Source organism: Melanerpes formicivorus, unplaced genomic scaffold, assembly GCF_026170545.1.
Source record: "Melanerpes formicivorus ecotype bairdi unplaced genomic scaffold, bMelFor1.0.p_v2 SCAF_15, whole genome shotgun sequence".
NCBI classification, from domain to species: domain Eukaryota; kingdom Metazoa; phylum Chordata; class Aves; order Piciformes; family Picidae; genus Melanerpes; species Melanerpes formicivorus.
In genome coordinates, this window is record NW_027142367.1 from 10,744,319 (window position 1) to 10,770,455 (window position 26,137).

General features: G+C 49.6%; 1 protein-coding gene and 1 long non-coding RNA gene across 2 annotated transcripts in view; one reads left to right on the top strand and one right to left on the bottom strand.

Annotated features, from left to right (window-relative positions):
* Positions 1 to 26,137, top strand: part of LOC137445683 (uncharacterized) — a 71,708-nt gene that overhangs the window by 14,702 nt on the left and 30,869 nt on the right. The gene's annotated exons all lie outside the window — the stretch shown is intronic.
* LOC137445768 (uncharacterized) lies at positions 1,896 to 14,887 on the bottom strand. Its single transcript, XM_068147760.1, has 12 exons — positions 14,822 to 14,887; positions 14,487 to 14,722; positions 12,981 to 14,329; positions 12,651 to 12,879; positions 11,145 to 12,493; positions 10,815 to 11,043; positions 9,306 to 10,657; positions 8,976 to 9,204; positions 7,559 to 8,818; positions 6,957 to 7,193; positions 6,625 to 6,856; positions 1,896 to 6,467 (listed from the first exon to the last, which is right to left on the bottom strand). Exons 1-3 carry the CDS (start codon positions 14,885 to 14,887, stop codon positions 13,474 to 13,476), a joined length of 1,158 nt encoding a protein of 385 aa, XP_068003861.1. The 3' UTR covers positions 1,896 to 6,467; positions 6,625 to 6,856; positions 6,957 to 7,193; positions 7,559 to 8,818; positions 8,976 to 9,204; positions 9,306 to 10,657; positions 10,815 to 11,043; positions 11,145 to 12,493; positions 12,651 to 12,879; positions 12,981 to 13,473.

Genomic DNA, 26,137 nt, shown 5'->3' on the forward strand with positions numbered 1-26,137 from the left:
AGAGGCGCACCCTAACAACACGAGTGGAACTGATAGAGACAGCAAACATACATATTCGTATATTCAAACCTACATAGTCATATATTCCCCAGCACACTCCCACCCCTCTCCATCAGGACTGAGACAAAATCTGCACTTTTGACCTGGCCAGTCTCTAGACATGTTAGCGCCTCACCTCCCAATACCCTACACAATACAGACCATAACCAACCAATCAGCCCAATGATCGAACCCCATGGTCCCCAGTAATTCCCCTTGCGAAAGCCAAATATTAAAAACAACTTCTCACAATCCCTCCCCTTCTTTCTACTACATTTGGCTTGAGCCATAGTAACCTAACTTGGCTACAATTTTACAACAAGCAAAAGGATTCCAATTTAAACTTCCCAGTAAATGGAACGGGATAACAACTGATGTTCCTTGCCTGAAAATATTTCCTCTTTTACTTTAATAGGCACCATACACAGTGAGTGGCTATGGTATATTCCAATGTCTGGGTGACAACTTTCTCCCTCTGAGTGGTTAATCCTGGGAATTAGGAGTCCGAACTCCACTCACATGGCCTATGGGGTTGCTGCCCACAGCCACGGTTCTAGATCTTCTTCGTGGCAATTACAGAGGTCTACCCTGTCTTGCCTCCTACAATCCCCACCAATGCTCTGCTTGGACCATGTCTCCTTCCCTTGTTCAGGGAGGTTGTACCAATTTCGAACCCCAACCTGTTTCTAGTTTGTGATGTTTTCAGGCAAGGACCATTACCACTCCTATTCTGATACTGGAACTCATGACCATCTTTATGTCTTCCGTTTGGGGTACCACAGTCCATTCAGTGGGTGGAGCCACCAGTCCTTTAACTCTGGTTGCATGTTGGCTGTCTGTATTGCAGTCTCTGTGGTCCCGCTAGCTAAACACAGTTTTTGGTACATTAACACAAAGAACATAGATTAATCCTTTGTTCTAATCACTTCAAATTTTAGCCACATAGATCAATGTTACAATTGTTCCAACAAGCCAATTTACTTTTCATAATCAAGAAGTTAAAGTTTCTGAACCCACAGGAAACCTAATTACAAAACTACAACAGCATACATTTATAACCACACACACTCTCAGCACATTATTATTGTGCAGCAGAAAAATTTACCATCACTTTTCTAAGTTTTAGTAGGCCTAATTGCTAATTAAACCTGTTTACCATTACTAATGTTGGAGGAGAATTTATCCACACCTGGGGACATGGTCTTAGATGTTTTGGACTTCTTCCAGTTCAGCCAGGATAAAATACTCCTCGATTCTAACAAATAAAATTTCTTACAACATTTACACTTTACCCATCCCCAATGACATCAAGTCACACAAAATTAAATCCTTGATATCTTCTTGCAATGCAGATTTGATGTCACACAATGTCAGATGTTTCAAAAGGTGGGTTTAGCTCCAGAGCCTTCAGATCAGAGGTGTTCCTGAAGTGGTCCTTTTACTCACGAAGCATGTGTCCACCCTTGTTCTGCAGTACGGACAGCTGGATCTGTTGTTAACAAAACCAAGAAAAGATCCTTCCCAGGGGAAATTAGTGACTCTCCTTTCCCAGTTGTTATTAACACTTTACCCCCAGCTTTAATTTTATATATCGGGAATCCCAAAGGTGGGATCTGAAGACCAGAACAAAATAAAAAGTTGCTTTCTGGGCCTCCTCTACTAATTAATAAGGGCCACTGATAAGCAAATTGGCCCTCACCTACCTACAGAATCTAGTAACTTGGAACAAAGCCCTACAGAATTTTTACTTCTTTTTGTTTATCCAATCACTCATCATCTTCTGGACTCCCTTTAATATTACTATTGAGGGCTAATTTATCATATAAGCATTTTACCTTTCTTTTTTTCCCTCTCTATCCATAATCAACATAACCCTTACAGCACTTACCAACGTTCTAGCTTTTGCCTTCTGTTTCTCTTCATCCCTTCCTTAACAAACACCTTCTGAGCTTCACGTAGTAATTCCTCTAAACCTCTGTCTTGCCAATCCTCGATCTTTTCCAATTTCTAATATCTGCCCATGGTTTTGCCACAAACTGCATCCTGAGAAGTATCACTCCAGCTGCAGAACTGGGATCCATTCCAGAATAGATCTACAAACTTCTCTTTAATCTTACCATCCACTCCGTAGGAGGCTTCTTTAATTCCTTGTATTACCTCCCATGTTCTGTCTCCCTTGAAGCTGTTGATAGTCCCACTGAGGATCTTGATTAGGCCACTTCTGATTTCCTGGTGCCCCCCCCCCCACCTCTGATTTTACCTCTCCCATATTCTCATGCCAGACTGTCTGCCTTTTCCTTGTCTTTGTCCTTATTCTCAGTTGTTAATGTAAATATGGGAACAGGGGTAGGGCGTGAAGCCCCAATCCAAACAGCAGCATATTCAGCTTCTTCCCTACTAAAACACTTTTTAGAATTCACATGACGGTTCAAAGCTTGGCAAATCCAAGCATCAAAAGATAAACCATTTTTTAATGTGATTTTCCTGTTCTCAACTCGTCATCATCCCAATACTGTAATATGATCCCTAACGCGCTCTCTGGGATGGGAATAGAATAGAATAGAATAGAATAGAAGAGAAGAGAATAGAATAGAATAGAATAGAATAGAATAGAATAGAATAGAATAGAATAGAATAGGTTGGAAGAGACCTTCAAGATCATCGCGTCCAACCCTTCAACCAATCCAACCCACCTAAACAGCTAACCCATGGCACCAAGCACCCCATCAAGTCTCCTCTTGAACACCTCCAATGACGACGACTCCACCACCTCCCCAGGCAGCCCATTCCAATGGGCAATCACTCTCTCTGTATAGAACTTCTTCCTAACATCCAGCCTAAACCTCCCCTGGCGCAGCCTGAGACTGTGTCCTCTTGTTCTGGTACTGGCTGCCTGGGAGAAGAGACCCATGTGTTCCCTCACGCAGCTCCGGGCCGGCGCCGGGCGCGCGAAGGTGCGGGGGGAGCCGCGCGGCTCTCAAGGCTGCGGTCGTTGCCGGTGGCGGGCGGCTCGCGGCCGTCTCCACAGCCCCTGCGCAGAAACGCCTGAGGGAAGCTCGGCCCCCTGCCACAGCCCCGCTGCTGCCGGGGAGGGAGAGAATCCTTCAGGCGGGGAGGGCTGAAGCAACCGGGGTGGTCGAGCTTAGGGAAAAGCAGACTGAGGGGAGACCTTCTTGCAGGGCTGTCTCGGACAGCTGGCACTTTCCCAGAGACAGAGTCAAAAACATCTGGTGAGGAAGAATCCAAAGCTGCCAGTCTGAGGCATGAAGCTGTGCCTTGTTTAGGGAAGAAGCCAAGCAGGGGAGAAAGGAGGGGTTTGGGTGATTTGAGGAGGAAGAAAGGTGAGGGAAATAGAGGAACCAGGGGATTAAAAAGGCCAGTGGAGTGTCAGTAGTTGAGCTGTCTGAACACGGCCTGTCTTCGCTTTGACAGCCCTCCTGAGCACACAACGTTGGACCTATTTCGGGCACGGAGTGAAGGGTTCAAAAGAGTAAATTCAGTTTTGTAGTTTCGAAAGGAAATGTAGGTCCTGCTGCTCTTTCTCCACCAGAGGACTCTGAAGGGAGGGAGCAGTGAGAGTCCTCTCACCCCAAGACCCAAGCACAGATCCTTTATCCTTAGCAGATCCTGAGCTCGCTACTTTTTAATCCCGTTCCTTTTAGCGCAGTTACTGGTGGCTTTCACAGGATTTACTAGGGCCCGCCCTTTCTCAGCCCTGTGCAGCTACATTTGCCTGGGTGAAGTCCCCAATACAGCTAGCCCTGTCTGACAAATACCTGACATAGGTGGTCTGACTTCATGAACACGTTTAGATAACTAAGCTTTAAGCTATACTTTAAAAAGCATCATTGTAAGGTTAAACATGCAGCAACGAGCTGCTGCAAACTCCAGGAAGATGAAGCAAGTAAATATGGCTGAAATATTATCCTGAAGCACAGACACCGAGCTGTACCTATGCATAAAAATGTAGTAATTTTTTGCAAACCATAGAAAACTGCTCTGAAGATACAGAAGCCATGTTACGTTGCCGTACCTGCTCATTTGGAAAGCATTACACAGCACCTGTCACAAAGTCCCCCTGTGGCAACATGCAACATTTTGCCATTCTAAACATGTATTACCCTTTATGTAAGCATGCACCACATCTTTCTTCTCATTGATGAAGTTTGACAATTTGTGACAGGACAAAAAGGGAATCCATTCTATTTTGTAACAGAAGACCCATTTGTCATTTTGTCTAGTGCCAAGCAGCTGCAATGAAATTGCCCAAACCACTGTATCACAGTTAACTCCCCATTGCGGTGCTTCACGTCACCCTCAACAAGTTCACTTTCCTTATGGTCACAGATCAGCACCGGGTAGTTTTCAGAATCAGAAAATAGAAGGAAGATATATGGTTTTATTCTGAGAAGGGGTTTGTGTTTTGGTGGGTTGGGGTTTTGGGTTGGTTTGGGTTTTTTTGGGTTTGTTTGTTTGTTTGTTTGTTTTGTGAGAAGAAATAAATCGGTCAGCAGGTTGATAATATTAAGAATCAGAAGCCTGACTCTAGTAATTACAGCAACGTCGATGCCAATTTTGTTTAGCAAACTTGGGAATGAAAATTTTCCGCTTGGCAAAGAAAATTCCCTTCTCCCTGAAAGAAATTGCTCATGTGCCAGGAAATCTGGAATTTTAGTTTAATCATCAATGGAGTTTAAGAATAACTTATGGTAACAAGGCTAAAAGGCACCCAGCATTATTTTTCCTTAAAAAGTGTTCTTAATGACAGAGCCAATTAAAGTAGATTGGGGTTATTTAAATTAGTTTGTCCTTCTGGTGGTCTTTCAATGACGAAATCTTCTGGTCAGCACAGCTGGTGGGTTGTGTGCTGAGTCCTTGTGATTGTTATCTTTTTAGCTCTGTTGTTACAATCAACGTCCTTCCCAGGGATGGGTTTTCACATAGGTTCTTATGATTCTCACACTTGTCTCTTGTGTTCACGTCTTCTGTAGCAATCTCTCTTCCTTTCTCATCCTTGAACAACTTACTGTTTTATAATATTTCAACTGTTAGCTGTTAGTTCCCAACATTTCACTAGGGCCTTAGTATACATATATTAAAACAAATACAATTAATAAGCAACAGGTTATAATAAAACCTCAAATCTTACTCTATACTAAAGCAAGTCAGATTAATCATAAACAACTGATTATAATAAAGCCCAAAAAGAATCTCACTCTAGTTACATATGTCAGTTCCCAGTGTCTGATCCCTTGTTTCATCATTCATGCTCCTGCTTTTGCTTTAATCAAAATCATCTAATTGACATGAATTATCACTCCATTCATCACAATCCCTCATCTTCTTTTGAATACCATTGATTTGTGTCTTAGCCTCAAATTTGGCTAAAACTAACTTGTAAGTCAACTGGCTCTGGCTTTTGGTTGTGTATTTTTAAAGCCATGAGGGGTTGTCTCTTATCTCTATTATATTCTCCTGGGTAGCAGTAAATTGCATTCCCTGGATCACAGTTTGAATCAATCTTGTGAGACAAGGAATCATACAAGGAGTTATTAGCAATCCCAAACACAATCCCCCTACCACTATTCCTAATTGTTTCCACCATTGTCCTCCAAAGGTGGTTTCCCAAAATCTGTTAAGATTTAGTCCATTCCGTGTCTGTGTGGGAACACGTGCCACCTTCTTTATCTCTTTCACTAAGTCATGCACAACATTTCCTTCACTGTCTATTTCCAAACAACAATTTCTAAGGTTAAATTTGCCACATACTCCACCTTCTTGAGCTAATAAATAATCTAAAGCCAATAGGTTTTGATATATTGCAGTCTGTCTCTTGGTATCTATCCTGTTTGGCTAATAAGCTCAAAGCATCACCTGTTTTGTTAACTACTATTTCTACTACAACTTGCAATCTTATAATTCTGTTAAGCATATAGATGGGAGTGCGGTAACCCCAGGATCCATCTTCTGCCCAGGTGGCTGGGTCACAGTATCACAGTATCACAGTATAGGTTGGAAAGGACCTTGAGGATCATTGAGTCCAACCTATCAACACAGACCCCATGACTAGACCATGGCACCAAGTGCTACGTCCAATCCCCCCTTGAACACCTCCAGGGACGGCGACTCAACCACCTCTCTGGGCAGCACATTCCAATGACGAATGACTCTCTTGGTGAAGAACTTTCTCCTCACCTCGAGTGCACTGTGGCTTGAATGGTTGCTGCCCCACTAGCTCCACAGCTTCAGCTACATCGTCTGAACTTGGGGATAACTCAGAGGACTCTGAGGCCAGGGGGTGGTCACAGGGGACCAGGCTCTTCCTCCTTATTGTTGCTGGGCTTATATAACAGGACTCGTAGGAGGAGGACGAGGAGGCCAGGGGGTGGTCACGGGGGACCAGGCTCTTCCTCCTTAGTGTCGCTGGGCTTGAACCGCAGGAGAGGAACCACAACAGAGCTTGTTACATCCTGGCAACTTGGGAGGAGCTGCTGGCAGCAGCCCTTCCTCAAGCAGTGGGGACAGGGGCAGGGAAGGGAGTTGAGAATCTGGGGAAGATTATGGGGATCTCTCCCCAGCACTCACCTCTTGTACCGTGTGCGTTTGGCCTTCCGGGAGGTTCTTCTCACAGGCGCAGCAGAAGGTGCTGAGGGAGGAGGAGGAATGGGCGGCTGGCGGCCCCCACCATGGCCCTGGTGCACCCCTGCTCTTGGCTGTTGGCCATTGGCAGGGAGCTTGGCACTGGGGGCATTCTCAGCCAGCTGGCTCTTCAGCTTCTCCTTGCTTGTCCTCTGCTCTTTCCCCTCTGCTGCCACGTCTGCAGGACCCCAAAGAGCAGAGTGAGATGGAAACAGCTCCCAGCACCATGCAACATGCCCCCCACACCCTCACCCCCTTCCTGGTCATCGGTCACCTACCTCCAGGCTCATCTCCACCACAACGAGGAAAACATGCAGAGCATCCAGCAGAACCAGTTCCATTGTCCTGGCTCTGGTGAAGTTGCAGCAAACCAAATGACCAGAACAGGCCACAGCTTGTGTTCCCAGTTTCCTCTGGGTCGTAGAGACAGGATGATCCCAGCACCGCTGGGAGGTGGCAGGGGCTAAGGCTGTGTCGTAGTTTGGGCTGGGTGCCCTCTGCTACAGGGGTGTTTCCTGTGTCCAGAAGTCCAGCCCAGTGGGTGGACACAGGAAATTAGGTTATTTCCTACCATGATCCCTTGCACCACTATAAGTCTTACGGCGGGGTCTGGCACTTCCTCTTTCCTTCCTCCTCGCCACCCGGTAACTGGGGTAGAGATCTCCTGGCCATGGGCCTGGTTAGGCCCAAGGCCACGGGGGGATGGGCAGTCTCAGATCTGGCCAGCTGAGACTAGCCTAGCAGTGGGGGGGGGGGGGAAGGAGGAGCCCTGGGGGTTTGGGTGCACCCCCAGGTGGGGATGGGATTGCTCTGGGTCTGTTTTTGGGTCTCTCTCTCTCTTGTCACTGTATTTCTAGTTTTTTTTTCTGCACGCACTCACCGTTCTATTTAAACTTTCCATCACCTTTGCAATCCGTTTGTCTGAGTTGTTATTTCTGCGCGTGGTGGGGAGGGGGTTTGCCTCAACCCATTACAGGCTGCCAGTGGATTCTTGACCGTACCACTCAAGTGCATGTCGCCAGCAAACTTGCTGAGGGTGCAGCACTCACTCCCACTGTTTGCATCATTGATGAAGATAGGGTGCCCCAGGAAGTTCCCAGTCCCAGGTGTCCTGGCTGCTAGGGGAACCAGTTCTTCTTCTGGGAGCAACACAGCGGGGGGCTTGGCAATGCCAGTGAGTTAAAAGGGCATCAGCTGCAGCAGTTCCTCATGCACTGATATAGGTGAAGCAGGCCCCGCCCAAGCTTGCCTTGGCTGCTGCTGGGCCTCCCAGGCACAGTCCCACTACCAAGCTGGGCTTGCTGAGTCCTCCTGCAGCAGCTGCCTCAGATGCTGAAACTGCTGCTGCTTCGCGGTCAGCCGGATGAGATTGCTGTGGAGCCTCTCAGCCTCTTGCCACTTGGCCAGGCCCACCTGCAGCTTCTTTATGAGTTGCTTAGTCTCCATCCTTGTTTTCTGGATGGCTACGGTGAGCTCCAGGAGCTGGTCCAGCAGCATCTCCAGGTGGCTATCGGTCTCATCCACTTGCCTCACTGGTTCTTCAACGGTCTGGGAGGCCTGGCTTTGGAAATGGCGTCTGGAGCCTTTCCTCATGAACGTGGAAATGCAAGCCTTTGCCTTCTGTAGCCATTGCCCTACTTTCTTGCACAGCTGACAGACCTCATGCTGATGCTCTCTGCACCGGGTTAGTCTTTCTGAGTCCTCCTGCAGCACCCTCAGGTTGCGAAACAGCACGTTCGTCTTGGCCAGGAGGACAGTGTTGCCGGAGCCTGTCTGAGCCTCAATCCTCCTCCTCTCAGCCTCTTTCCACTTGCTCAGGCACGCCTGCAGCAGCTCTTGGAGCTGCACAGTCAATGCCTTTTTTGTGTCAATGGCTTGGGCGAGGTTGAGGACATGGTCCAGCATCTCCAGAGTGCACTGCGGCTTGAATGGTTGCTGCCGCACTAGCTTTGCAGCTTCAGCCAGTTCGTCTGAACTTGGGGATGACTCAAAGGACTCTGAGGCCAGGGGGTGCTCACGGGGGACCAGGCTCTTCCTCCTTATTGTCGCTGGGCTTATATAACAGGTCTCGTAGGAGGAGGACAAGGAAGCCAGGGGGTGGTCAGGCGGGAAAAGGCTCGTCCTCCATATTGACGCCGAGCTTGATGCGCAGGAGAGGAACCACAACAGAGCTTGTTACATCCTGGCAACTTGGGAGGAGCTGCTGGCAGCAGCCCTTCCTCAAGCAGTGGGGACAGGGGCAGGGAAGGGAGTTGAGAATCTGGGGAAGATTATGGGGATCTCTCCCCAGCACTCACCTCCTGTACCGTGTGCGTTTGGCCTTCCGGGAGGTTCTTCTCACAGGCGCAGCAGCAGGTGCCGAGGGAGGAGGAGGAATGGGTGACTGGCAGCCCCCACCATGGCCCTGGTGCACCCCTGCTCTTGGCTGTTGGCCATTGGCAGGGAGCTTAGCACTGGGGGCATTCTCTGGCTGGCTCTTCAGCTTCTCCTTGCTTGTCCTCTGCTCTTTCCCCTCTGCTGCCACATCTGCAGGACCCCAAAGAGCAGAGTGAGATGGGAGCAGCTCCCAGCACCATGCAACATGCCCCTCCACACCCTCACCCCCTTCCTGGTCCTCGGTCACCTACCTGTAGGCTCATCTCCACCACAACGAGGAAAACGTGCAGAGCATCCAGCAGAACCAGTTCCATTGCCCTGGCTCTGGTGAAGTCGCAGCAAATCACATGACCAGAATAGGCCACAGCTTGTGTTCCCAGTTTCCTCTGGGTCCTAGAGACAGGATCCCAACACCGCTGGGAGACGGCAGGGGCTAAGGCTGCCAGTGGCTTCTTGACCGTACCACTCAAGTGCATGTCGCCAGCAAACTTGCTGAGGGTGCAGCACTCACTCCCACTGTTTGCATCATTGATGAAGATAGGGTGCCCCAGGAAGTTCCCAGTCCCAGGTGTCCTGGCTGCTAGGGGAACCAGTTCTTCTTCTGGGAGCAACACCCCGGAGGTCTTGGCAATGCCAGTGAGTTAGAAAAGGCATCAGCTGCAGCAGTTCCTCATGCACTGATATAGGTGAAGTAGGCCCCGCCCAAGCTTGCCTTGGCTGCTGCTGGGCCTCCCAGGCACAGTCCCACTACCAAGCTGGGCTTGCTGAGTCCTCCTGCAGCAGCTGCCTCAGATGCTGAAACTGCTGCTGCTTCGCGGTCAGCCGGATGAGATTGCTGTGGAGCCTCTCAGCCTCTTGCCACTTGGCCAGGCCCACCTGCAGCTTCTTTATGAGTTGCTTAGTCTCCATCCTTGTTTTCTGGATGGCTACGGTGAGCTCCAGGAGCTGGTCCAGCAGCATCTCCAGGTGGCTATCGGTCTCATCCACTTGCCTCACTGGTTCTTCAACGGTCTGGGAGGCCTGGCTTTGGAAATGGCGTCTGGAGCCTTTCCTCATGAACGTGGAAATGCAAGCCTTTGCCTTCTGTAGCCATTGCCCTACTTTCTTGCACAGCTGACAGACCTCATGCTGATGCTCTCTGCACCGGGTTAGTCTTTCTGAGTCCTCCTGCAGCACCCTCAGGTTGCGAAACAGCACCTTCGTCTTGGCCAGGAGGACAGTGTTGCCGGAGCCTGTCTGAGCCTCAATCCTCCTCCTCTCAGCCTCTTTCCACTTGCTCAGGCACGCCTGCAGCAGCTCTTGGAGCTGCACAGTCAATGCCTTTTTTGTGTCAATGGCTTGGGCGAGGTTGAGGACATGGTCCAGCATCTCCAGAGTGCACTGCGGCTTGAATGGTTGCTGCCGCACTAGCTTTGCAGCTTCAGCCAGTTCGTCTGAACTTGGGGATGACTCAAAGGACTCTGAGGCCAGGGGGTGCTCACGGGGGACCAGGCTCTTCCTCCTTATTGTCGCTGGGCTTATATAACAGGACTCATAGGAGGAGGACAAGGAAGCCAGGGGGTGGTCAGGCGGGAAAAGGCTCGTCCTCCATATTGACGCCGAGCTTGATGCGCAGGAGAGGAACCACAACAGAGCTTGTTACATCCTGGCAACTTGGGAGGAGCTGCTGGCAGCAGCCCTTCCTCAAGCAGTGGGGACAGGGGCAGGGAAGGGAGTTGAGAATCTGGGGAAGATTATGGGGCTCTCTCCCCAGCACTCACCTCCTGTACCGTGTGCGTTTGGCCTTCCGGGAGGTTCTTCTCACAGGCGCAGCAGCAGGTGCCGAGGGAGGAGGAGGAATGGGTGACTGGCAGCCCCCACCATGGCCCTGGTGCACCCCTGCTCTTGGCTGTTGGCCATTGGCAGGGAGCTTAGCACTGGGGGCATTCTCTGGCTGGCTCTTCAGCTTCTCCTTGCTTGTCCTCTGCTCTTTCCCCTCTGCTGCCACGTCTGCAGGACCCCAAAGAGCAGAGTGAGATGGGAGCAGCTCCCAGCACCATGCAACATGCCCCTCCACACCCTCACCCCCTTCCTGGTCATCGGTCACCTACCTGTAGGCTCATCTCCACCACAACGAGGAAAACGTGCAATGCATCCAGCAGAACCAGTTCCATTGCCCTGGCTCTGGTGAAGTCGCAGCAAATCACATGACCAGAATAGGCCACAGCTTGTGTTCCCAGTTTCCTCTGGGTCCTAGAGACAGGATCCCAACACCGCTGGGAGACGGCAGGGGCTAAGGCTGCCAGTGGCTTCTTGACCGTACCACTCAAGTGCATGTCGCCAGCAAACTTGCTGAGGGTGCAGCACTCACTCCCACTGTTTGCATCGATGAAGATAGGGTGCCCCAGGAAGTTCCCAGTCCCAGGTGTCCTGGCTGCTAGGGGAACCAGTTCTTCTTCTGGGAGCAACACCCCGGAGGTCTTGGCAATGCCAGTGAGTTAGAAAAGGCATGAGCTGCAGCAGTTCCTCATGCACTGATATAGGTGAAGTAGGCCCCGCCCAAGCTTGCCTTGGCTGCTGCTGGGCCTCCCAGGCACAGTCCCACTACCAAGCTGGGCTTGCTGAGTCCTCCTGCAGCAGCTGCCTCAGATGCTGAAACTGCTGCTGCTTCGCGGTCAGCCGGATGAGATTGCTGTGGAGCCTCTCAGCCTCTTGCCACTTGGCCAGGCCCACCTGCAGCTTCTTTATGAGTTGCTTAGTCTCCATCCTTGTTTTCTGGATGGCTACGGTGAGCTCCAGGAGCTGGTCCAGCAGCATCTCCAGGTGGCTATCGGTCTCATCCACTTGCCTCACTGGTTCTTCAACGGTCTGGGAGGCCTGGCTTTGGAAATGGTGTCTGGAGCCTTTCCTCATGAACGTGGAAATGCAAGCCTTTGCCTTCTGTAGCCATTGCCCTACTTTCTTGCACAGCTGACAGACCTCATGCTGATGCTCTCTGCACCGGGTTAGTCTTTCTGAGTCCTCCTGCAGCACCCTCAGGTTGCGAAACAGCACCTTCGTCTTGGCCAGGAGGACGGTGTTGCCGGAGCCTGTCTGAGCCTCAATCCTCCTCCTCTCAGCCTCTTTCCACTTGCTCAGGCACACCTGCAGCAGCTCTTGGAGCTGCACAGTCAATGCCTTTTTTGTGTCAATGGCTTGGGCGAGGTTGAGGACATGGTCCAGCATCTCCAGAGTGCACTGCGGCTTGAATGGTTGCTGCCGCACTAGCTTTGCAGCTTCAGCCAGTTCGTCTGAACTTGGGGATGACTCAGAGGACTCTGAGGCCAGGGGGTGGTCATGGGGGACCAGGCTCTTCCTCCTTATTGTCGCTGGGCTTATATAACAGGTCTCGTAGGAGGAGGACAAGGAGGCCAGGGGGTGGTCACGGGGGACCAGGCTCTTCCTCCTTATTGACGCCGGGCTTGAAGCGCAGGAGAGGAACCACAACAGAGCTTGTTACATCCTGGCAACTTGGGAGGAGCTGCTGGCAGCAGCCCTTCCTCAAGCAGTGGGGACAGGGGCAGGGAAGGGAGTTGAGAATCTGGGGAAGATTATGGGGCTCTCTCCCCAGCACTCACCTCCTGTACCGTGTGCGTTTGGCCTTCCGGGAGGTTCTTCTCACAGGCGCAGCAGCAGGTGCCGAGGGAGGAGGAGGAATGGGTGACTGGCAGCCCCCACCATGGCCCTGGTGCACCCCTGCTCTTGGCTGTTGGCCATTGGCAGGGAGCTTAGCACTGGGGGCATTCTCTGGCTGGCTCTTCAGCTTCTCCTTGCTTGTCCTCTGCTCTTTCCCCTCTGCTGCCACATCTGCAGGACCCCAAAGAGCAGAGTGAGATGGGAGCAGCTCCCAGCACCATGCAACATGCCCCTCCACACCCTCACCCCCTTCCTGGTCATCGGTCACCTACCTGTAGGCTCATCTCCACCACAACGAGGAAAACGTGCAGAGCATCCAGCAGAACCAGTTCCATTGTCCTGGCTCTGGTGAAGTCGCAGCAAATCACATGACCAGAATAGGCCACAGCTTGTGTTCCCAGTTTCCTCTGGGTCCTAGAGACAGGATCCCAACACCGCTGGGAGACGGCAGGGGCTAAGGCTGCCAGTGGCTTCTTGACCGTACCACTCAAGTGCATGTCGCCAGCAAACTTGCTGAGGGTGCAGCACTCACTCCCACTGTTTGCATCGATGAAGATAGGGTGCCCCAGGAAGTTCCCAGTCCCAGGTGTCCTGGCTGCTAGGGGAACCAGTTCTTCTTCTGGGAGCAACACCCCGGAGGTCTTGGCAATGCCAGTGAGTTAGAAAAGGCATCAGCTGCAGCAGTTCCTCATGCACTGATATAGGTGAAGTAGGCCCCGCCCAAGCTTGCCTTGGCTGCTGCTGGGCCTCCCAGGCACAGTCCCACTACCAAGCTGGGCTTGCTGAGTCCTCCTGCAGCAGCTGCCTCAGATGCTGAAACTGCTGCTGCTTCGCGGTCAGCCGGATGAGATTGCTGTGGAGCCTCTCAGCCTCTTGCCACTTGGCCAGGCCCACCTGCAGCTTCTTTATGAGTTGCTTAGTCTCCATCCTTGTTTTCTGGATGGCTACGGTGAGCTCCAGGAGCTGGTCCAGCAGCATCTCCAGGTGGCTATCGGTCTCATCCACTTGCCTCACTGGTTCTTCAACGGTCTGGGAGGCCTGGCTTTGGAAATGGTGTCTGGAGCCTTTCCTCATGAACGTGGAAATGCAAGCCTTTGCCTTCTGTAGCCATTGCCCTACTTTCTTGCACAGCTGACAGACCTCATGCTGATGCTCTCTGCACCGGGTTAGTCTTTCTGAGTCCTCCTGCAGCACCCTCAGGTTGCGAAACAGCACCTTCGTCTTGGCCAGGAGGACGGTGTTGCCGGAGCCTGTCTGAGCCTCAATCCTCCTCCTCTCAGCCTCTTTCCACTTGCTCAGGCACACCTGCAGCAGCTCTTGGAGCTGCACAGTCAATGCCTTTTTTGTGTCAATGGCTTGGGCGAGGTTGAGGACATGGTCCAGCATCTCCAGAGTGCACTGTGGCTTGAATGGTTGCTGCCGCACTAGCTTTGCAGCTTCAGCCAGTTCGTCTGAACTTGGGGATGACTCAGAGGACTCTGAGGCCAGGGGGTGCTCACGGGGGACCAGGCTCTTCCTCCTTATTGTCGCTGGGCTTATATAACAGGTCTCGTAGGAGGAGGACAAGGAGGCCAGGGGGTGGTCACGGGGGACCAGGCTCTTCCTCCTTAGTGACGCCGGGCTTGAAGCGCAGGAGAGGAACCACAACAGAGCTTGTTACATCCTGGCAACTTGGGAGGAGCTGCTGGCAGCAGCCCTTCCTCAAGCAGTGGGGACAGGGGCAGGGAAGGGAGTTGAGAATCTGGGGAAGATTATGGGGCTCTCTCCCCAGCACTCACCTCCTGTACCGTGTGCGTTTGGCCTTCCGGGAGGTTCTTCTCACAGGCGCAGCAGCAGGTGCCGAGGGAGGAGGAGGAATGGGCGGCTGGTGGCCCCCACCATGGCCCTGGTGCACCCCTGCTCTTGGCTGTTGGCCATTGGCAGGGAGCTTGGCATTGGGGGCATTCGCAGCCAGCTGGCTCTTCAGCTTCGCCTTGCTTGTCCTCTCCTTGCTCTTTCCCCTCTGCTGCCACGTCTGCAGGACCCCAAAGAGCAGAGTGAGATGGGAGCAGCTCCCAGCACCCCGCAACATGCCCCCCACACCCTCACCCCCTCCTGGTCATCGGTCACCTACCTCCAGGCCCATCTTCACCACAACGATGAAGAAAACATGCAGAGCGACCAGCAGAACCACTTCCATTGTCCTGGCTCTGGTGAAGTCGCAGCAAGCCAAATGACCAGAACAGGCCACAACTCGTGTTCCCAGTTTCCTCTGGGTCCTAGAGACAGGATCCCAACACCGCTGGGAGGTGGCAGGAGCTAAGGCTGCAGACTGTGCTGCCGCTACCAACTGCCTGCTGCCCCCCAGCCCTCACCCCCTTTTAGCACCTCACTGGCACAGGCTCCATTGTGATGTCACAGGGGTGTGAGGGGTGTTTGTCTGGAGTGTCCATGGCGATGTCCTGGGGCAGGCAGTTTCCATGGTGACACCATCTTTATGTCCTCCACTGTGGGGTACCACAGTCCATTCAGTGGATGGATCCCACCATTCCTTTTTGTATTGCAGTCTCTGTGGTCCCACTAGTCGAACACAGTTTTTGGTACTTTAACACAAAGAACAGAGGTGAATCCTCTGTCCTAATCACTTCAAATTATAACCACAACAGCATACATTTATAACCACACACACTCTCAGCACATCATTATAGTGCAGCAGAAAAATTTACCATCACTTCTAAATAACCAGTTTACCATTACTATTACACTTTACCCATCCCCAATGACATCAAGTCCCAGGATCTTTTATACACAGAATGAAATCCTTGGTATTTTCTTGCAATGCAGATTGGATGTCACACAATGTCAGATGTTTCAAAAGGTGGGTTTGTCTCACTAGTTCCAGAGCCTTCACATCAGAGGTGTTCCTGAAGTGGTCCTTTTACTCACGAAGCATGTGTCCACCCTTGTTCTGCAGTACGGACAGCTGGATCTGTTGTTAACAAAACCAAGAAAAGATCCTTCCCAGGGGAAATTAGTGACTCTCCTTTCCCAGTTGTTATTAACACTTTACCCCCAGCTTCAATCCCATATACATCAGGAATCCCAAAGGTGGGATCTGAGACCAGAACAAAACAAAAAGCTGCTTTCTGGGCCTCCTCTTCTAATAAAGGCCGCTGACAAGCAAATTTGCCCTCACCTACTTAGAAAATCTAGTAACTTGGAACAATGCCCTACAGGATTTTTACTTCCAGTCCAGGCTTGGGTTAACTCCCCATACAGATGTACAAAAAGATCAAATGATTTGTCCATGTCAGGCAAATTTAAAACAGAGCATCAATCAACATTCTTTTTATTTATCCAATCACTCATCATCTTCTGGACTCCATTTAATATTACTATTGAGGGCTAATTTATCATATAAGCATTTTACCTTTTTTTTTCCCTCTCTATCCATAATCAGCAGTACCCTTACAGCAGTTATCAACATTCTAGCTTTTGCCTTGTTTCTCTTCATCCCTCCTTAGAAACACCTTCTGAGCTTCACGTAGTAATTCCTCTAAACCTCTGTCTTGCCAATCCTCGATCTTTTCCAATTTCTAATATCTGCCCATTGTTTTGCCACAAACTGCATCCTGAGAAGTATCACTCCAGCTGCAGAACTGGGATCCATTCCAGAATAGATCTGCAAACTTCTCTATAATCTTACCATCCACTCCATAGGAGGCTTCCTCTGATGCTCACACTAAAGGCTTTATAAAAATTTCTGGGCACAGCTTCTTCAATTCCTTGTCTCTGATTTTACCTCTCCCATAGTCTCATGCCAGCCTGTCTGCCTTTTCCTTGTCTTTGTCCTTAAATATGGGAACAGGGGTAGGGTGTGAAGCCCTAATCCAAACAGCAGCATATTCAGCTTCTTCCATACTAAAACACTTTAATATGATTCCTAACGCGCTCTCTGAGATGGGAATGGGAGGGAGTTCTGATGACTTGCTTTTCTCCCATTCTCCTGATCACTAATCAGTGCCCAGGGGTCAAAACCGAGCGGCGGCAGTTGAAACGCCAGCTCCGAGCCACTAGCCCGCTCCCTGCGAACGACCGACCCCCCCTCACTGTGCCGATCTCCTGCAAAGTCAAACCGCAAAAAAAACCCCTCACCCGCCGCAGCCCAGGTCCCTGCCCTCCTGCGGAAAACTGAAACCACGGAGAAAAACCCTTCCCGAAGCAGGTCCCTCAAACCGAGGTACCCCGCTAGAAACCGGGACGTCAGACCCGCGAGCGTGACCGCGCCACGGGCTCCCACAGTTCAAGTCCCCCTAAGGAACCGACCGCAGGATACGAAAAACTCCTGAACCCGGGTCCCCCACTGCCGGAACACCGGGAACCAGGACGTCAAACCCGCCTCCACCACCGCAACGCGGGCCCCCACGGTTCAAGGCCCCCCTAAGGAACCGACCGCAGGATACCAAAACCCCGAAACCGGGCCCCTCACCACCGGGGCGCCGGACACCGGGATGCAGCGCTGGTCGCCCGCTCCCCACGGACAACCAGTCTCCACAGCCCCTAGAAACAACGTTGCCCCTTCACAGCCTGAATTCTCCAGGGCTGTGAAGACCACCTGACTACCATCCAGAATCCTGGAATCCCCACCCACAGTGAAATTCTGGGACCCTGTAGCCAGGACCTGTACCCAGGCAAAACTCACTGAACGGCCTGGATCCTATGCACCCTGATTGACACAAATTATTACTCCATACATCACACCCACCAATTCTTCAGTAAAAAAATGACTATCCACAATCCAAACAATCCTTGCCTTGGGGCTTGAAGAGACACAATCCTCCTTCCAACCCCAATTGCCCCTTCTCCCGAGATCAACAAGTTATCTACACCTAACCCCCCTCTATTTTCTTCTGACCGTCATCTGCCCCTCTTCCAGAACTACCCTGATGTCCAACTGAACTATCTCTCCCTAGTAATGTTACGTCTTGCACTTGGTACTACACTAAGATATACCCTAGCCCAATTCTAGCTTCAATCTCCAATTTAACATCCTTAGCTACCAGGACTGTGGCCGGTTGACGTTGCCCCCTTAAGAAAGGGAATATGGTGGACGGAAGTTGGTAAACGGAAGGAATAGTCTAAACTAATTTCATTGGAAGAGTGGGAGGAAGCACCTTCTGAACTGGGAGTGAACTGGGAATGAACTGGGCACTCTGGTACTTCTATCTTCAGTCTTGCTTCCGCCTTTTCTTCGTGCAGCAGCTCTGTCTCTGTGCTGGGCTTTCTGCCAAGGCCTCGGCCTTGAAGACAGATAAAGGCCGGTATATTAACTCCTTTCCAATTAACACAAACTGCTTCTAACTTTTTTTTCCTCTCTCTTTTTTCTCTTTCTATCCCATTCTGGGGAAAGGGGGGGAGAGAGGGGAGAGCGGAGGTGGGGAACCCCCTCTCTGCCGAGGGGGGTCACTCTCATTTCTGTGTTACTCTGTTGTATATCTTTGTATATATTGTAGATATTGTAAATTTGTAAACATTCCCCTGCAAACCCTACATTGCTTTGTAAATATAGCTCCACTGCTTTGCTAATTCAGCTTGTGAGTTTTTTTTCCTTTCCCTTCAATTTTTTTTTCCTTTTACTTCACAGGGGGGAGGGAAGAGGCTTCTTGGCCTTACCCTTTCCAAACCCACCACACAGGACTTTAAACCTTTCCCCTTTTGCCCCTAAAACTCGCTCTCCATACCCCTTCTAGGAACCTTGGTAACACGAGTAACCCTAACCCTCCTTCTCCGACCTGAGCCTGGCCACCTCCTGGGCCTGATCCTTTACCAGTCCCTGGTGGCCACGGCTCAGCCACTGCAGCTCTCCCTGCAACAGCTCCTGCTCCGCCCGCCACACTACCGCAGGTGCTGGTGCAAACACTGACACTGGCCTTGCAGCTCCGGCTGCTCTATGCGCAGCTCCTACCCTAATGGCCCCGGCTCCAGGCCTGCCCGGAGCCAATCCAACTAAGCTTAAAAAAAACCCCATAAGATCTCTCTTCTCCTTGGGCACTCTCGTTTCAAATGCCCAACCTTCCCACAATCTACTTTTCTCTCTAGGCCCTTCCTCCATTATCCTTTTTGCCTTATCCTTATCCTGCGTATTGTGCCTCCAACACGCAACCCCAGAGGACTGTCCGGGGGTATATCCCTGGGTACCCTTGTTGCTCCCATGTTTCCTGGGGCTGCTCTACACCTGACCCCTTGCCCCATTTCCCAAGGTCCACGCTTTCCATCACCAACTGCTTCGTCCCTTCACTGGCCAAGTCCCTTGCGGGATATTGGAAACGCAGTTAGAAGGACTCCGCACTCGCTTTGTGGATCCGGACTGTCCAGCCCACGTCTCACACATACACGCACACACTCTCACTGACCTCAATACCCGCCCAACCGGACAATACTTACAGTCCTTTTCTTGCCCGGTTCTTTGTGCACTAGAATTACAGGCTAGTTCCGGGAGCTCCTTCCCTTGCCTTTATCTTATAATGTCGGCTGGATCATCTACCCATGTTCCAAGAGGCTTCCACGGTCCTCCTTCTGGGCTGCCGAAATCAGCGGGGGCACCCCCGCTTCTGAAGGGCCCCGGAAGCCATTGCAGACAGGGTAATCACGTATGGGTCACCAAATTGTGAGAAATGAACTCACTGCTGAAAATTTATAACCAGCGTATTGTAAAATAAAGGCAACACAGCGCTGGGCGCATAGCGAGTTTGCTAGAGGCGCACCCCAACAACACGAGGTGAACTTATATAGACAGCAAACATACATATTAATATATTCAAACGTACATATTCATATATTCCCCAGCACGCTCCCACCCCTCTCTACTAGGACAGACAAAACCTGCACTTTTGACCTGGCCAGTCTTTAGACCTGTTGGCGCCTTACCTTTCTTTCGCAATACCCCACACAATACAGACCATCAGCCCAACGATCGAGCCCCACAGTCCCCAGTAATTCCCCTTGCGAAAGCCAAATATTATAACCAGTTTCTCACGGCTGAGATGCTTTATAAGCCATGCTTTTGAACAATAAAGTTGAAGCTTGCTTATCAACCATACTGATTGCTGCGAGTCTTTCCCTCACCGTTTCTCGCTGTCAGATCGCGTCCCGACACTTTAGTTCTCAAAATTTTCTACCAGCTGTGTGTTTTTAAGGGCATGGGTGCTATTGATGAACAGAAAATTCTCATTAACAGAATAACAGAGTTGATAAGAATTTTCCGCTTGTTAGCTGAAATGCTGAAATGCAGGGAGGGGGAGAGGGGTTGGTAGACAGCCTTTGGATAGATAAGGAATAACAGGATTTTTCAGTGATTCACTTCTGTTAGTCTTGGACAAGATGATCTTTGGTATAAGATAAAGGACACCTGTATGATATGTATACTTCTGCTATTTTTAGATAGATAAGCTTTGTATAGATAGGAAGCATCTGGACTTTTCTGTGAAATACTAACATACCTCTGTCATTATAGACAGATAACTTTTTGTATAAAAGTTTGCCCAAAACTCTCTGAAGGTACACAGGTCTTTTGAAATGATTCTACCTGTGTCAGGCGCCTGAATAGAAGCAGAATACAAGAAACTTAATGAGTCTCTTGTGTGTCGTTCTCTAAGTCAATTTGGCGACCGCGGCAGGACGACTCTGTTTGGCTGCAGGACCTGCTGAGGAGCCGGACCTCTCAGGGCCCACCGAGAAATTCTCGAGGAGAGCTCCGCTGCTCATCAGATCGCTGCAGGAACAGACAAGACTGCTAGCAAAGAGAAGGTATGCTTCTATAAAAGGGGTAACTCCGTAAGTCGTGAGGGGATGCCCTGCGCGGGAGAGAGGCATTTATTGCACCCCTAGGTAAAAGAGCTCTTGGGTTGGGACCAGGGGGGTCCCAAAGGTAACTATAATCATTGTTTATGTATTATGAACATTGTTTGTAGTGTGGGACCAGGGGGGTCCCAAAGGTAACTATAAGCATTGTTTATATATTGTGAACATTGTTTGTAGTGTGGGACCAGAGGGGTCCCAAAGGGAATTATAAGTATTGTTTAAGTGTGTGAGGGGCCAAGAGGGTCCCTAAAGAACATAAAGTACTAGAGGTTTTGAATGTGTGGCTGAGAGTGTGTGGCCAATAACTGTGTGCTAAGGACCGGTCATTATTGTTGTAGTTGTATTTGCATTTGTTTTGTGTTCTGTGTGCTGTAAAAAGAAAGTACTGTGTTGTATTGTGTAAAATGGGAGGGAGACAAAGTAGTGAGATCCCAAGACATAGCCTACTTGGTTGTATACTTGCCCACTGGGGGGAAATTGGAGGCCCCCCAGGAGGGTCAACAAATTAAAAGACTCTAATTAAATTTTGTACCCGGTGGTGGCCATTATATAAATTAGATGGTGGAGAGAAATGGCCTGTAGATGGGAGTCTGGAGTATGATACTTTACTGCAATTGATGTTGTTTTTAAGAAGAGAAAAGAAATGGGATGAGACAATATATGCTGATATGTTTTTCTATCTCCGAGAGCATCCAGAGTTTCAAAGGGACTGTGGTGTTAGAGCTCCCTCTGATCCAATGGTTTTGGCCCTTGAAAAAGAAAACAAGGCCAAGAATAGGAGGCAGACATGGTTGAAAAGGTGTTGCTCTGCGTGTAGCATAGGGCAGAGATGTCTTAAACTTGAGGAATTAAAAGACCTGCCTGAATTTTATCAATCTCCAGGAAAATTGCAAGAGGTAGTGACAGAGAGTTAGGGAAATAATGTAGGAAATTCTGGGAGTGGCAGCAATTCAGAGAGTGATACTGGAGTCAGTTCCCGGAGCTATGCTCAGGGAAGCCCAGTGGCAAGAAGGACCCGAGGACAGCAAGCAAATGCCCCGGCTTCCCAAGTACTCATTCAAGCCCCTCTGCGACAAGCAGTAGGGCCTGAGGGGGACCCAGTCTGGATTAAGGTGCCTTTTACAAGTCATGATTTGGATAGTTGGAGAGAAAAGGCTAAAAATTATCGTAACGATCCCACAGGGACGGCTACACATTTTCGATTCCAAAATCCAGAATGGAATACAAACAATGCCCTGCAAAGGACTAGATTGGAGGAATACCGGGAGTTTGTAGCCAGGGGAATAGAAAAAGCCATTCTGAAAGCAATTAACTGGTCTGTGTTATACTCAGTCAGACAAGGACCTGGTGAATCACCCTCAGAATTCTTAGATAAACTGAGGGAAGTCATGAGGAAAAACACCTCTCTTGACCCCGGATCAGAAGTAGGTATACAACAACTGGTATCCCTATTTATTGGGCAATCTGCTAGTGATATCAGAAAGAATCTGCAAAAGTTGTCACCCCCGCAGGGAAGAGATTTAGAGGCACTTTTGGATGTAGCATGGAGAGTATTCTCTAACAGGGAAGAAGAAAATAGGAGAAAAGAGAAGAGAATGTTGTACCTCTGAAGGTACACAGGTCTTTTGAAATTACTCTACCTGTGTCAGGCGCCAGAATAGAAGCATAATACAAGAAACTTAATGAGTCTCTTGTGTGTCATTCTATAAGTCACTATTAACCCCTAGGTTAATGGATTAGCTTTAAATAATGTATTTCATCCTTCCACTGCAATGTACTTTAAGGTTTAAATTAGATTAAATATACAGGGAAGATTTTAGTTTGTAATTTGTCTGAGTGAGAAATAGATTAAAGGCTGTGCTTGCAGTGGTGTCCTTCAGGTATCCATGAGAACGTCCTCTGTACAGTTTTTGAAATTATCAGGGACTAAAAACTTCAGGATATTAGGAACTTATCAAATCATAGACTCATAGAATGGTTTGGAAGGGACCTTTTAAGATCTTCTAATCCAATGCCCCGCTGTAAGCAGGGACATCTTTAACTAGATCAGGTTGCTCAGAGCCCTGTCCAACGTGACCTGGAATGCTTCCTCTCTGAACAGCCTGTGTCAGGGTTTTACCATCCTCAGTGGAAACAATTTCTTCCTTCTATCTAGTCTAAACTTGAGGAGAAAGGAAATGTTCTCTTTCTTGGAAAGTTCTAGCTCATGTGCCTTTTTTATCTCCTGGTACCTTTTGATAATAAATAAAGGGCTGCTGTGTGCAGCATGCCGGTGCAAGTCAGAGGAGAGGCAGTGACAACGTGATTCACTTTGAACAAACAAGCCGTAGAGAAATTTTGTTTCTTTTATCCAAGGCAGAGCTTGCACACAGACAGAGCTGGCAGCAGCATGCCTTGCTTTGAGACAAGCTTTTTGTTTTTTTATCCTCACAAATATCTGTATCCTTTTTTGGCCCTGCATTTAGCTACTTAGATGCCCCCAGCACAGCGTGTGTCCACTAAACCTGATGACTTGCTTGTTTACTTCTTCCCTTGGGCTACATAAACAAACCAGTCCTCAGTCTGAGCTTACCCTTGGGCTACATAAACAAAATGGTCTTCAGTGTGAGCTTATTGCGAGGGTGATCAATCCAAGAATAGGTGCAGAATAGATGTCCCCTCAAAGAGATGCTTACGTCCTCACATCTCTGTTGGAATAAACAAGACATGAACTTACTGTTGCTATGGGATAACATACCCATGTAGCTCTGCATTTGGATGGAAGACTTTGAACTCAGTGTCGTTTATCCACCCTTCCTGAAGGATAAAACCAGCCAGGAGTTCAATTTTCCCTCATCTTCTGTGCAAATTGTTCAGGAGCTTCCCAAGCACTCTCCTATTTCAAGAGGTCTTATTTCTTAGCAAGTGGGAAAGTCTCCCCTCAGCCTCCTTTCTCCAGACTGAAGAACCCAACATGTCACTGAAATCAAGAATAAAGTCCCTCTGCACCAGGTTTTACCCACCAGGTGGATATTGATATAGTGAATCATAGAATGGCTTAGGCCGGAAGGGACCCCAGAGATTATCTGCTCCAACCTCCCCACCTTGGGTAGGGATACCTCTCAACTAGACTCAACTGCTCAAGGCCTCATCCAGCCTGGCCTTGAACACCCCCAGGGAGAAGCCATCCACAACCAACCTGGGCAACCTGTTTCAGAGTCTCACCACCCTCGCACTGAAGAAATTCTTGCTAAAATCCAGTCTAAATCTATTCTCCCTCAGCTTGGGTGGTGGTGGCAGGGACTGTGGAGCATCGCTCGAGGGGGTTGCCTCAGGGCACAGGGAAACAAGAGTTCATCAAATGCTGTTACACCAGGTCCTGTTGCAGGGGGCAGGATTGGAGGATCTGCATTTGTAATTGCCTTACCATCCAGGACATGAGGTTGAGTGGGGAACACCTGACAAGGTGGAGGATGCAAATATTTGTTGTGGGGGTGCTAATTTATGGTAGTTACAATAACAATGTCAGTAGTGTGCTAAACGCACTAGTTCTTAACAGGAGGGTAAGAGCTGTCTTGTGAGGAAGGGGGCATAAACTTTGCAGTTAATTAAGCAAAGGCCTTTGCTCAGGCACTGTAGCCTGAAAAGTCTGTTTTGAAATTGTGTGGCTTTTAGACTTGTTCAGTAGTTTTGTTGAAACCTGGGCTGCAGCTTCTCCCCTTGCCGGGGGATGGGGTTAAAAAATGAAGCTGCTGTCAGTCCGGTGTTGATATGCATATATAGTGCTGTCAGAGTTGTAATGATGATTTACAGTCCTAGCTGGGGAAATACACAGGCTCTGCTGGAATTTGTTTCTGGAATAAGGCAGCAGAGAAAGTGGCTCAGAAGCATTAAGTTATATCTCCCCAGAAAGGGTATGAAATGAACTTATAGTTTCATAGTATCATTCAGGGTTGGAAGGGACCACAAGGATCAGCTAGTTCCAACCCCCCTGCCATGGGCAGGGACACCCTACACTAGATCAGCCTGGCCAGAGCCTCATCCAGCCTGCTCTTAAACACCTCCAGGGACAGGGCCTCGACCACCTCCCTGGGCAACCCATTCCAGGGTTTCACCACTCTCATGGGGAAGAACCTCCTCCTCACATCTAGCCTGAATCTCCCCACCTCCAGCTTCATTCCATTCCCCCTAGTCCTATCACTACCTGAGATCCTGAGAAGTCCTTCCCCAGCCTTCCTGTAGGCCCCCTTCAGATACTGGAAGGCCACAATTAGGTCACCTCAGAGCCTTCTCTTCTGCAGACTGAACAGCCCCAACTCCTTCAGTCTGTCCTCACAGGAGAGGTGCTCCAGCCCTCTGATCATCCTTGTGGCCCTTCTCTGGACACGTTCCAGCACCTCCACATCCCTCTTGTAATAGGGGCTCCAGAACTGGACACAGTACTCCAGGTGGGGTCTCACCAGGGCTGAGTAGAGGGGGAGGATCACCTCCCTCGTCCTGCTGGCCACGCTTCTCCTGATGCAGCCCAGGATCTGATTGGCTTTGCGGGCTGCAAGTGCACATTGAGAGCTCACGTTGAGCTTTTTGTCCACCAGCGCCCCCAAGTCTCTCTCCTCAGAGCTGCTTTCCAGCCAGTCACTGCCCAGCCTGTATTTGTGCCTGGGATTGCCTCGACCCAGATCCAGGACCCTGCACTTGCTCTTGTTGAACCTCATGAGGTTGGCTTGTGCCCACCTCTCCAGCCTGTCAAGGTCCCTCTGGATGGCCTCCCTTCCCTCCAGCGTGTCTGCTGCACCATACAGCTTGGTGTCGTCAGCAAACTTGCTGAGGGTGCACTCAATGCCACTGTCCATGTCCCCCACAAAGATGTTGAACAAGACAGGTCCTGGAGAGTCTAAAGAAATATCTGTTTAATTTTCTACAAAATTTAAAATTAAAGTTGCTTTAGTTGCATGGAGAAAGACATTCTTGTGGTTCTGCAGTTAGAGGCCCCTTTTGGTGCTGCGAATCTGGCTCTTTGGTATTTGGTATTTTGTTTATTGGGAAACGATTATTGTCTAAGCGTATTAATTTAATGTTGAAGATACAACTGTATGGAATTGGACATCACTCAGAATCTGAGACCAGCCCCTCTTGATACCTGAGGATAAGCTGGAACACAAGGCAGTTTATTTTCTGCCAAATTGATAATGATTGTATTTTATTTGGAAAGGAAGGTTAAATCTCTGGGGCATACTTTGACTGAAAGTTTGTGATGTATTGATCCAGAAAGAGCCTGAGGAGTTTTAGAAACACCATCACCTAAAATAAATAAAGAAAAAAATAATTGTAACAGTCTTAGGATTAGTAGGGTATTGCAGGACCTGGATTGAGGATTTTTCAGTTCTAGCCAGACCTCTGTATGCCCTTTTGACACAAGATAACCCTGATGTTATACTGTGGACACCAGAAGGGAGGGAGAGCTTTAAAGTGTTAAAAAGCAGGTTGACTGAAGCTCTGGCCCTAGCCCTTCCAGATCGGGAAAAAGAACTGGAGTTATATGTGGGTGTTAAACGAGGCCATGCTAAAGGAATTCTGACGCTAGAACAGGGTGGGAGTCAAAGACCAGTAG

Bases quoted from the DNA above. Each gene is read 5' to 3' on its own strand.
- LOC137445768 (XM_068147760.1), bottom strand. From the start codon at position 14,887: ATGGAAGTGGTTCTGCTGGTCGCTCTGCATGTTTTCTTCATCGTTGTG. The intron at 14,723-14,821 runs GTAGGTGACCGA...GGGGTCCTGCAG, and splicing joins TGGTGAAGATGGGCCTGGAG to ACGTGGCAGCAGAGGGGAAA. The intron at 14,330-14,486 runs GTGAGTGCTGGG...CTGCGCTTCAAG, and splicing joins AAACGCACACGGTACAGGAG to CCCGGCGTCACTAAGGAGGA.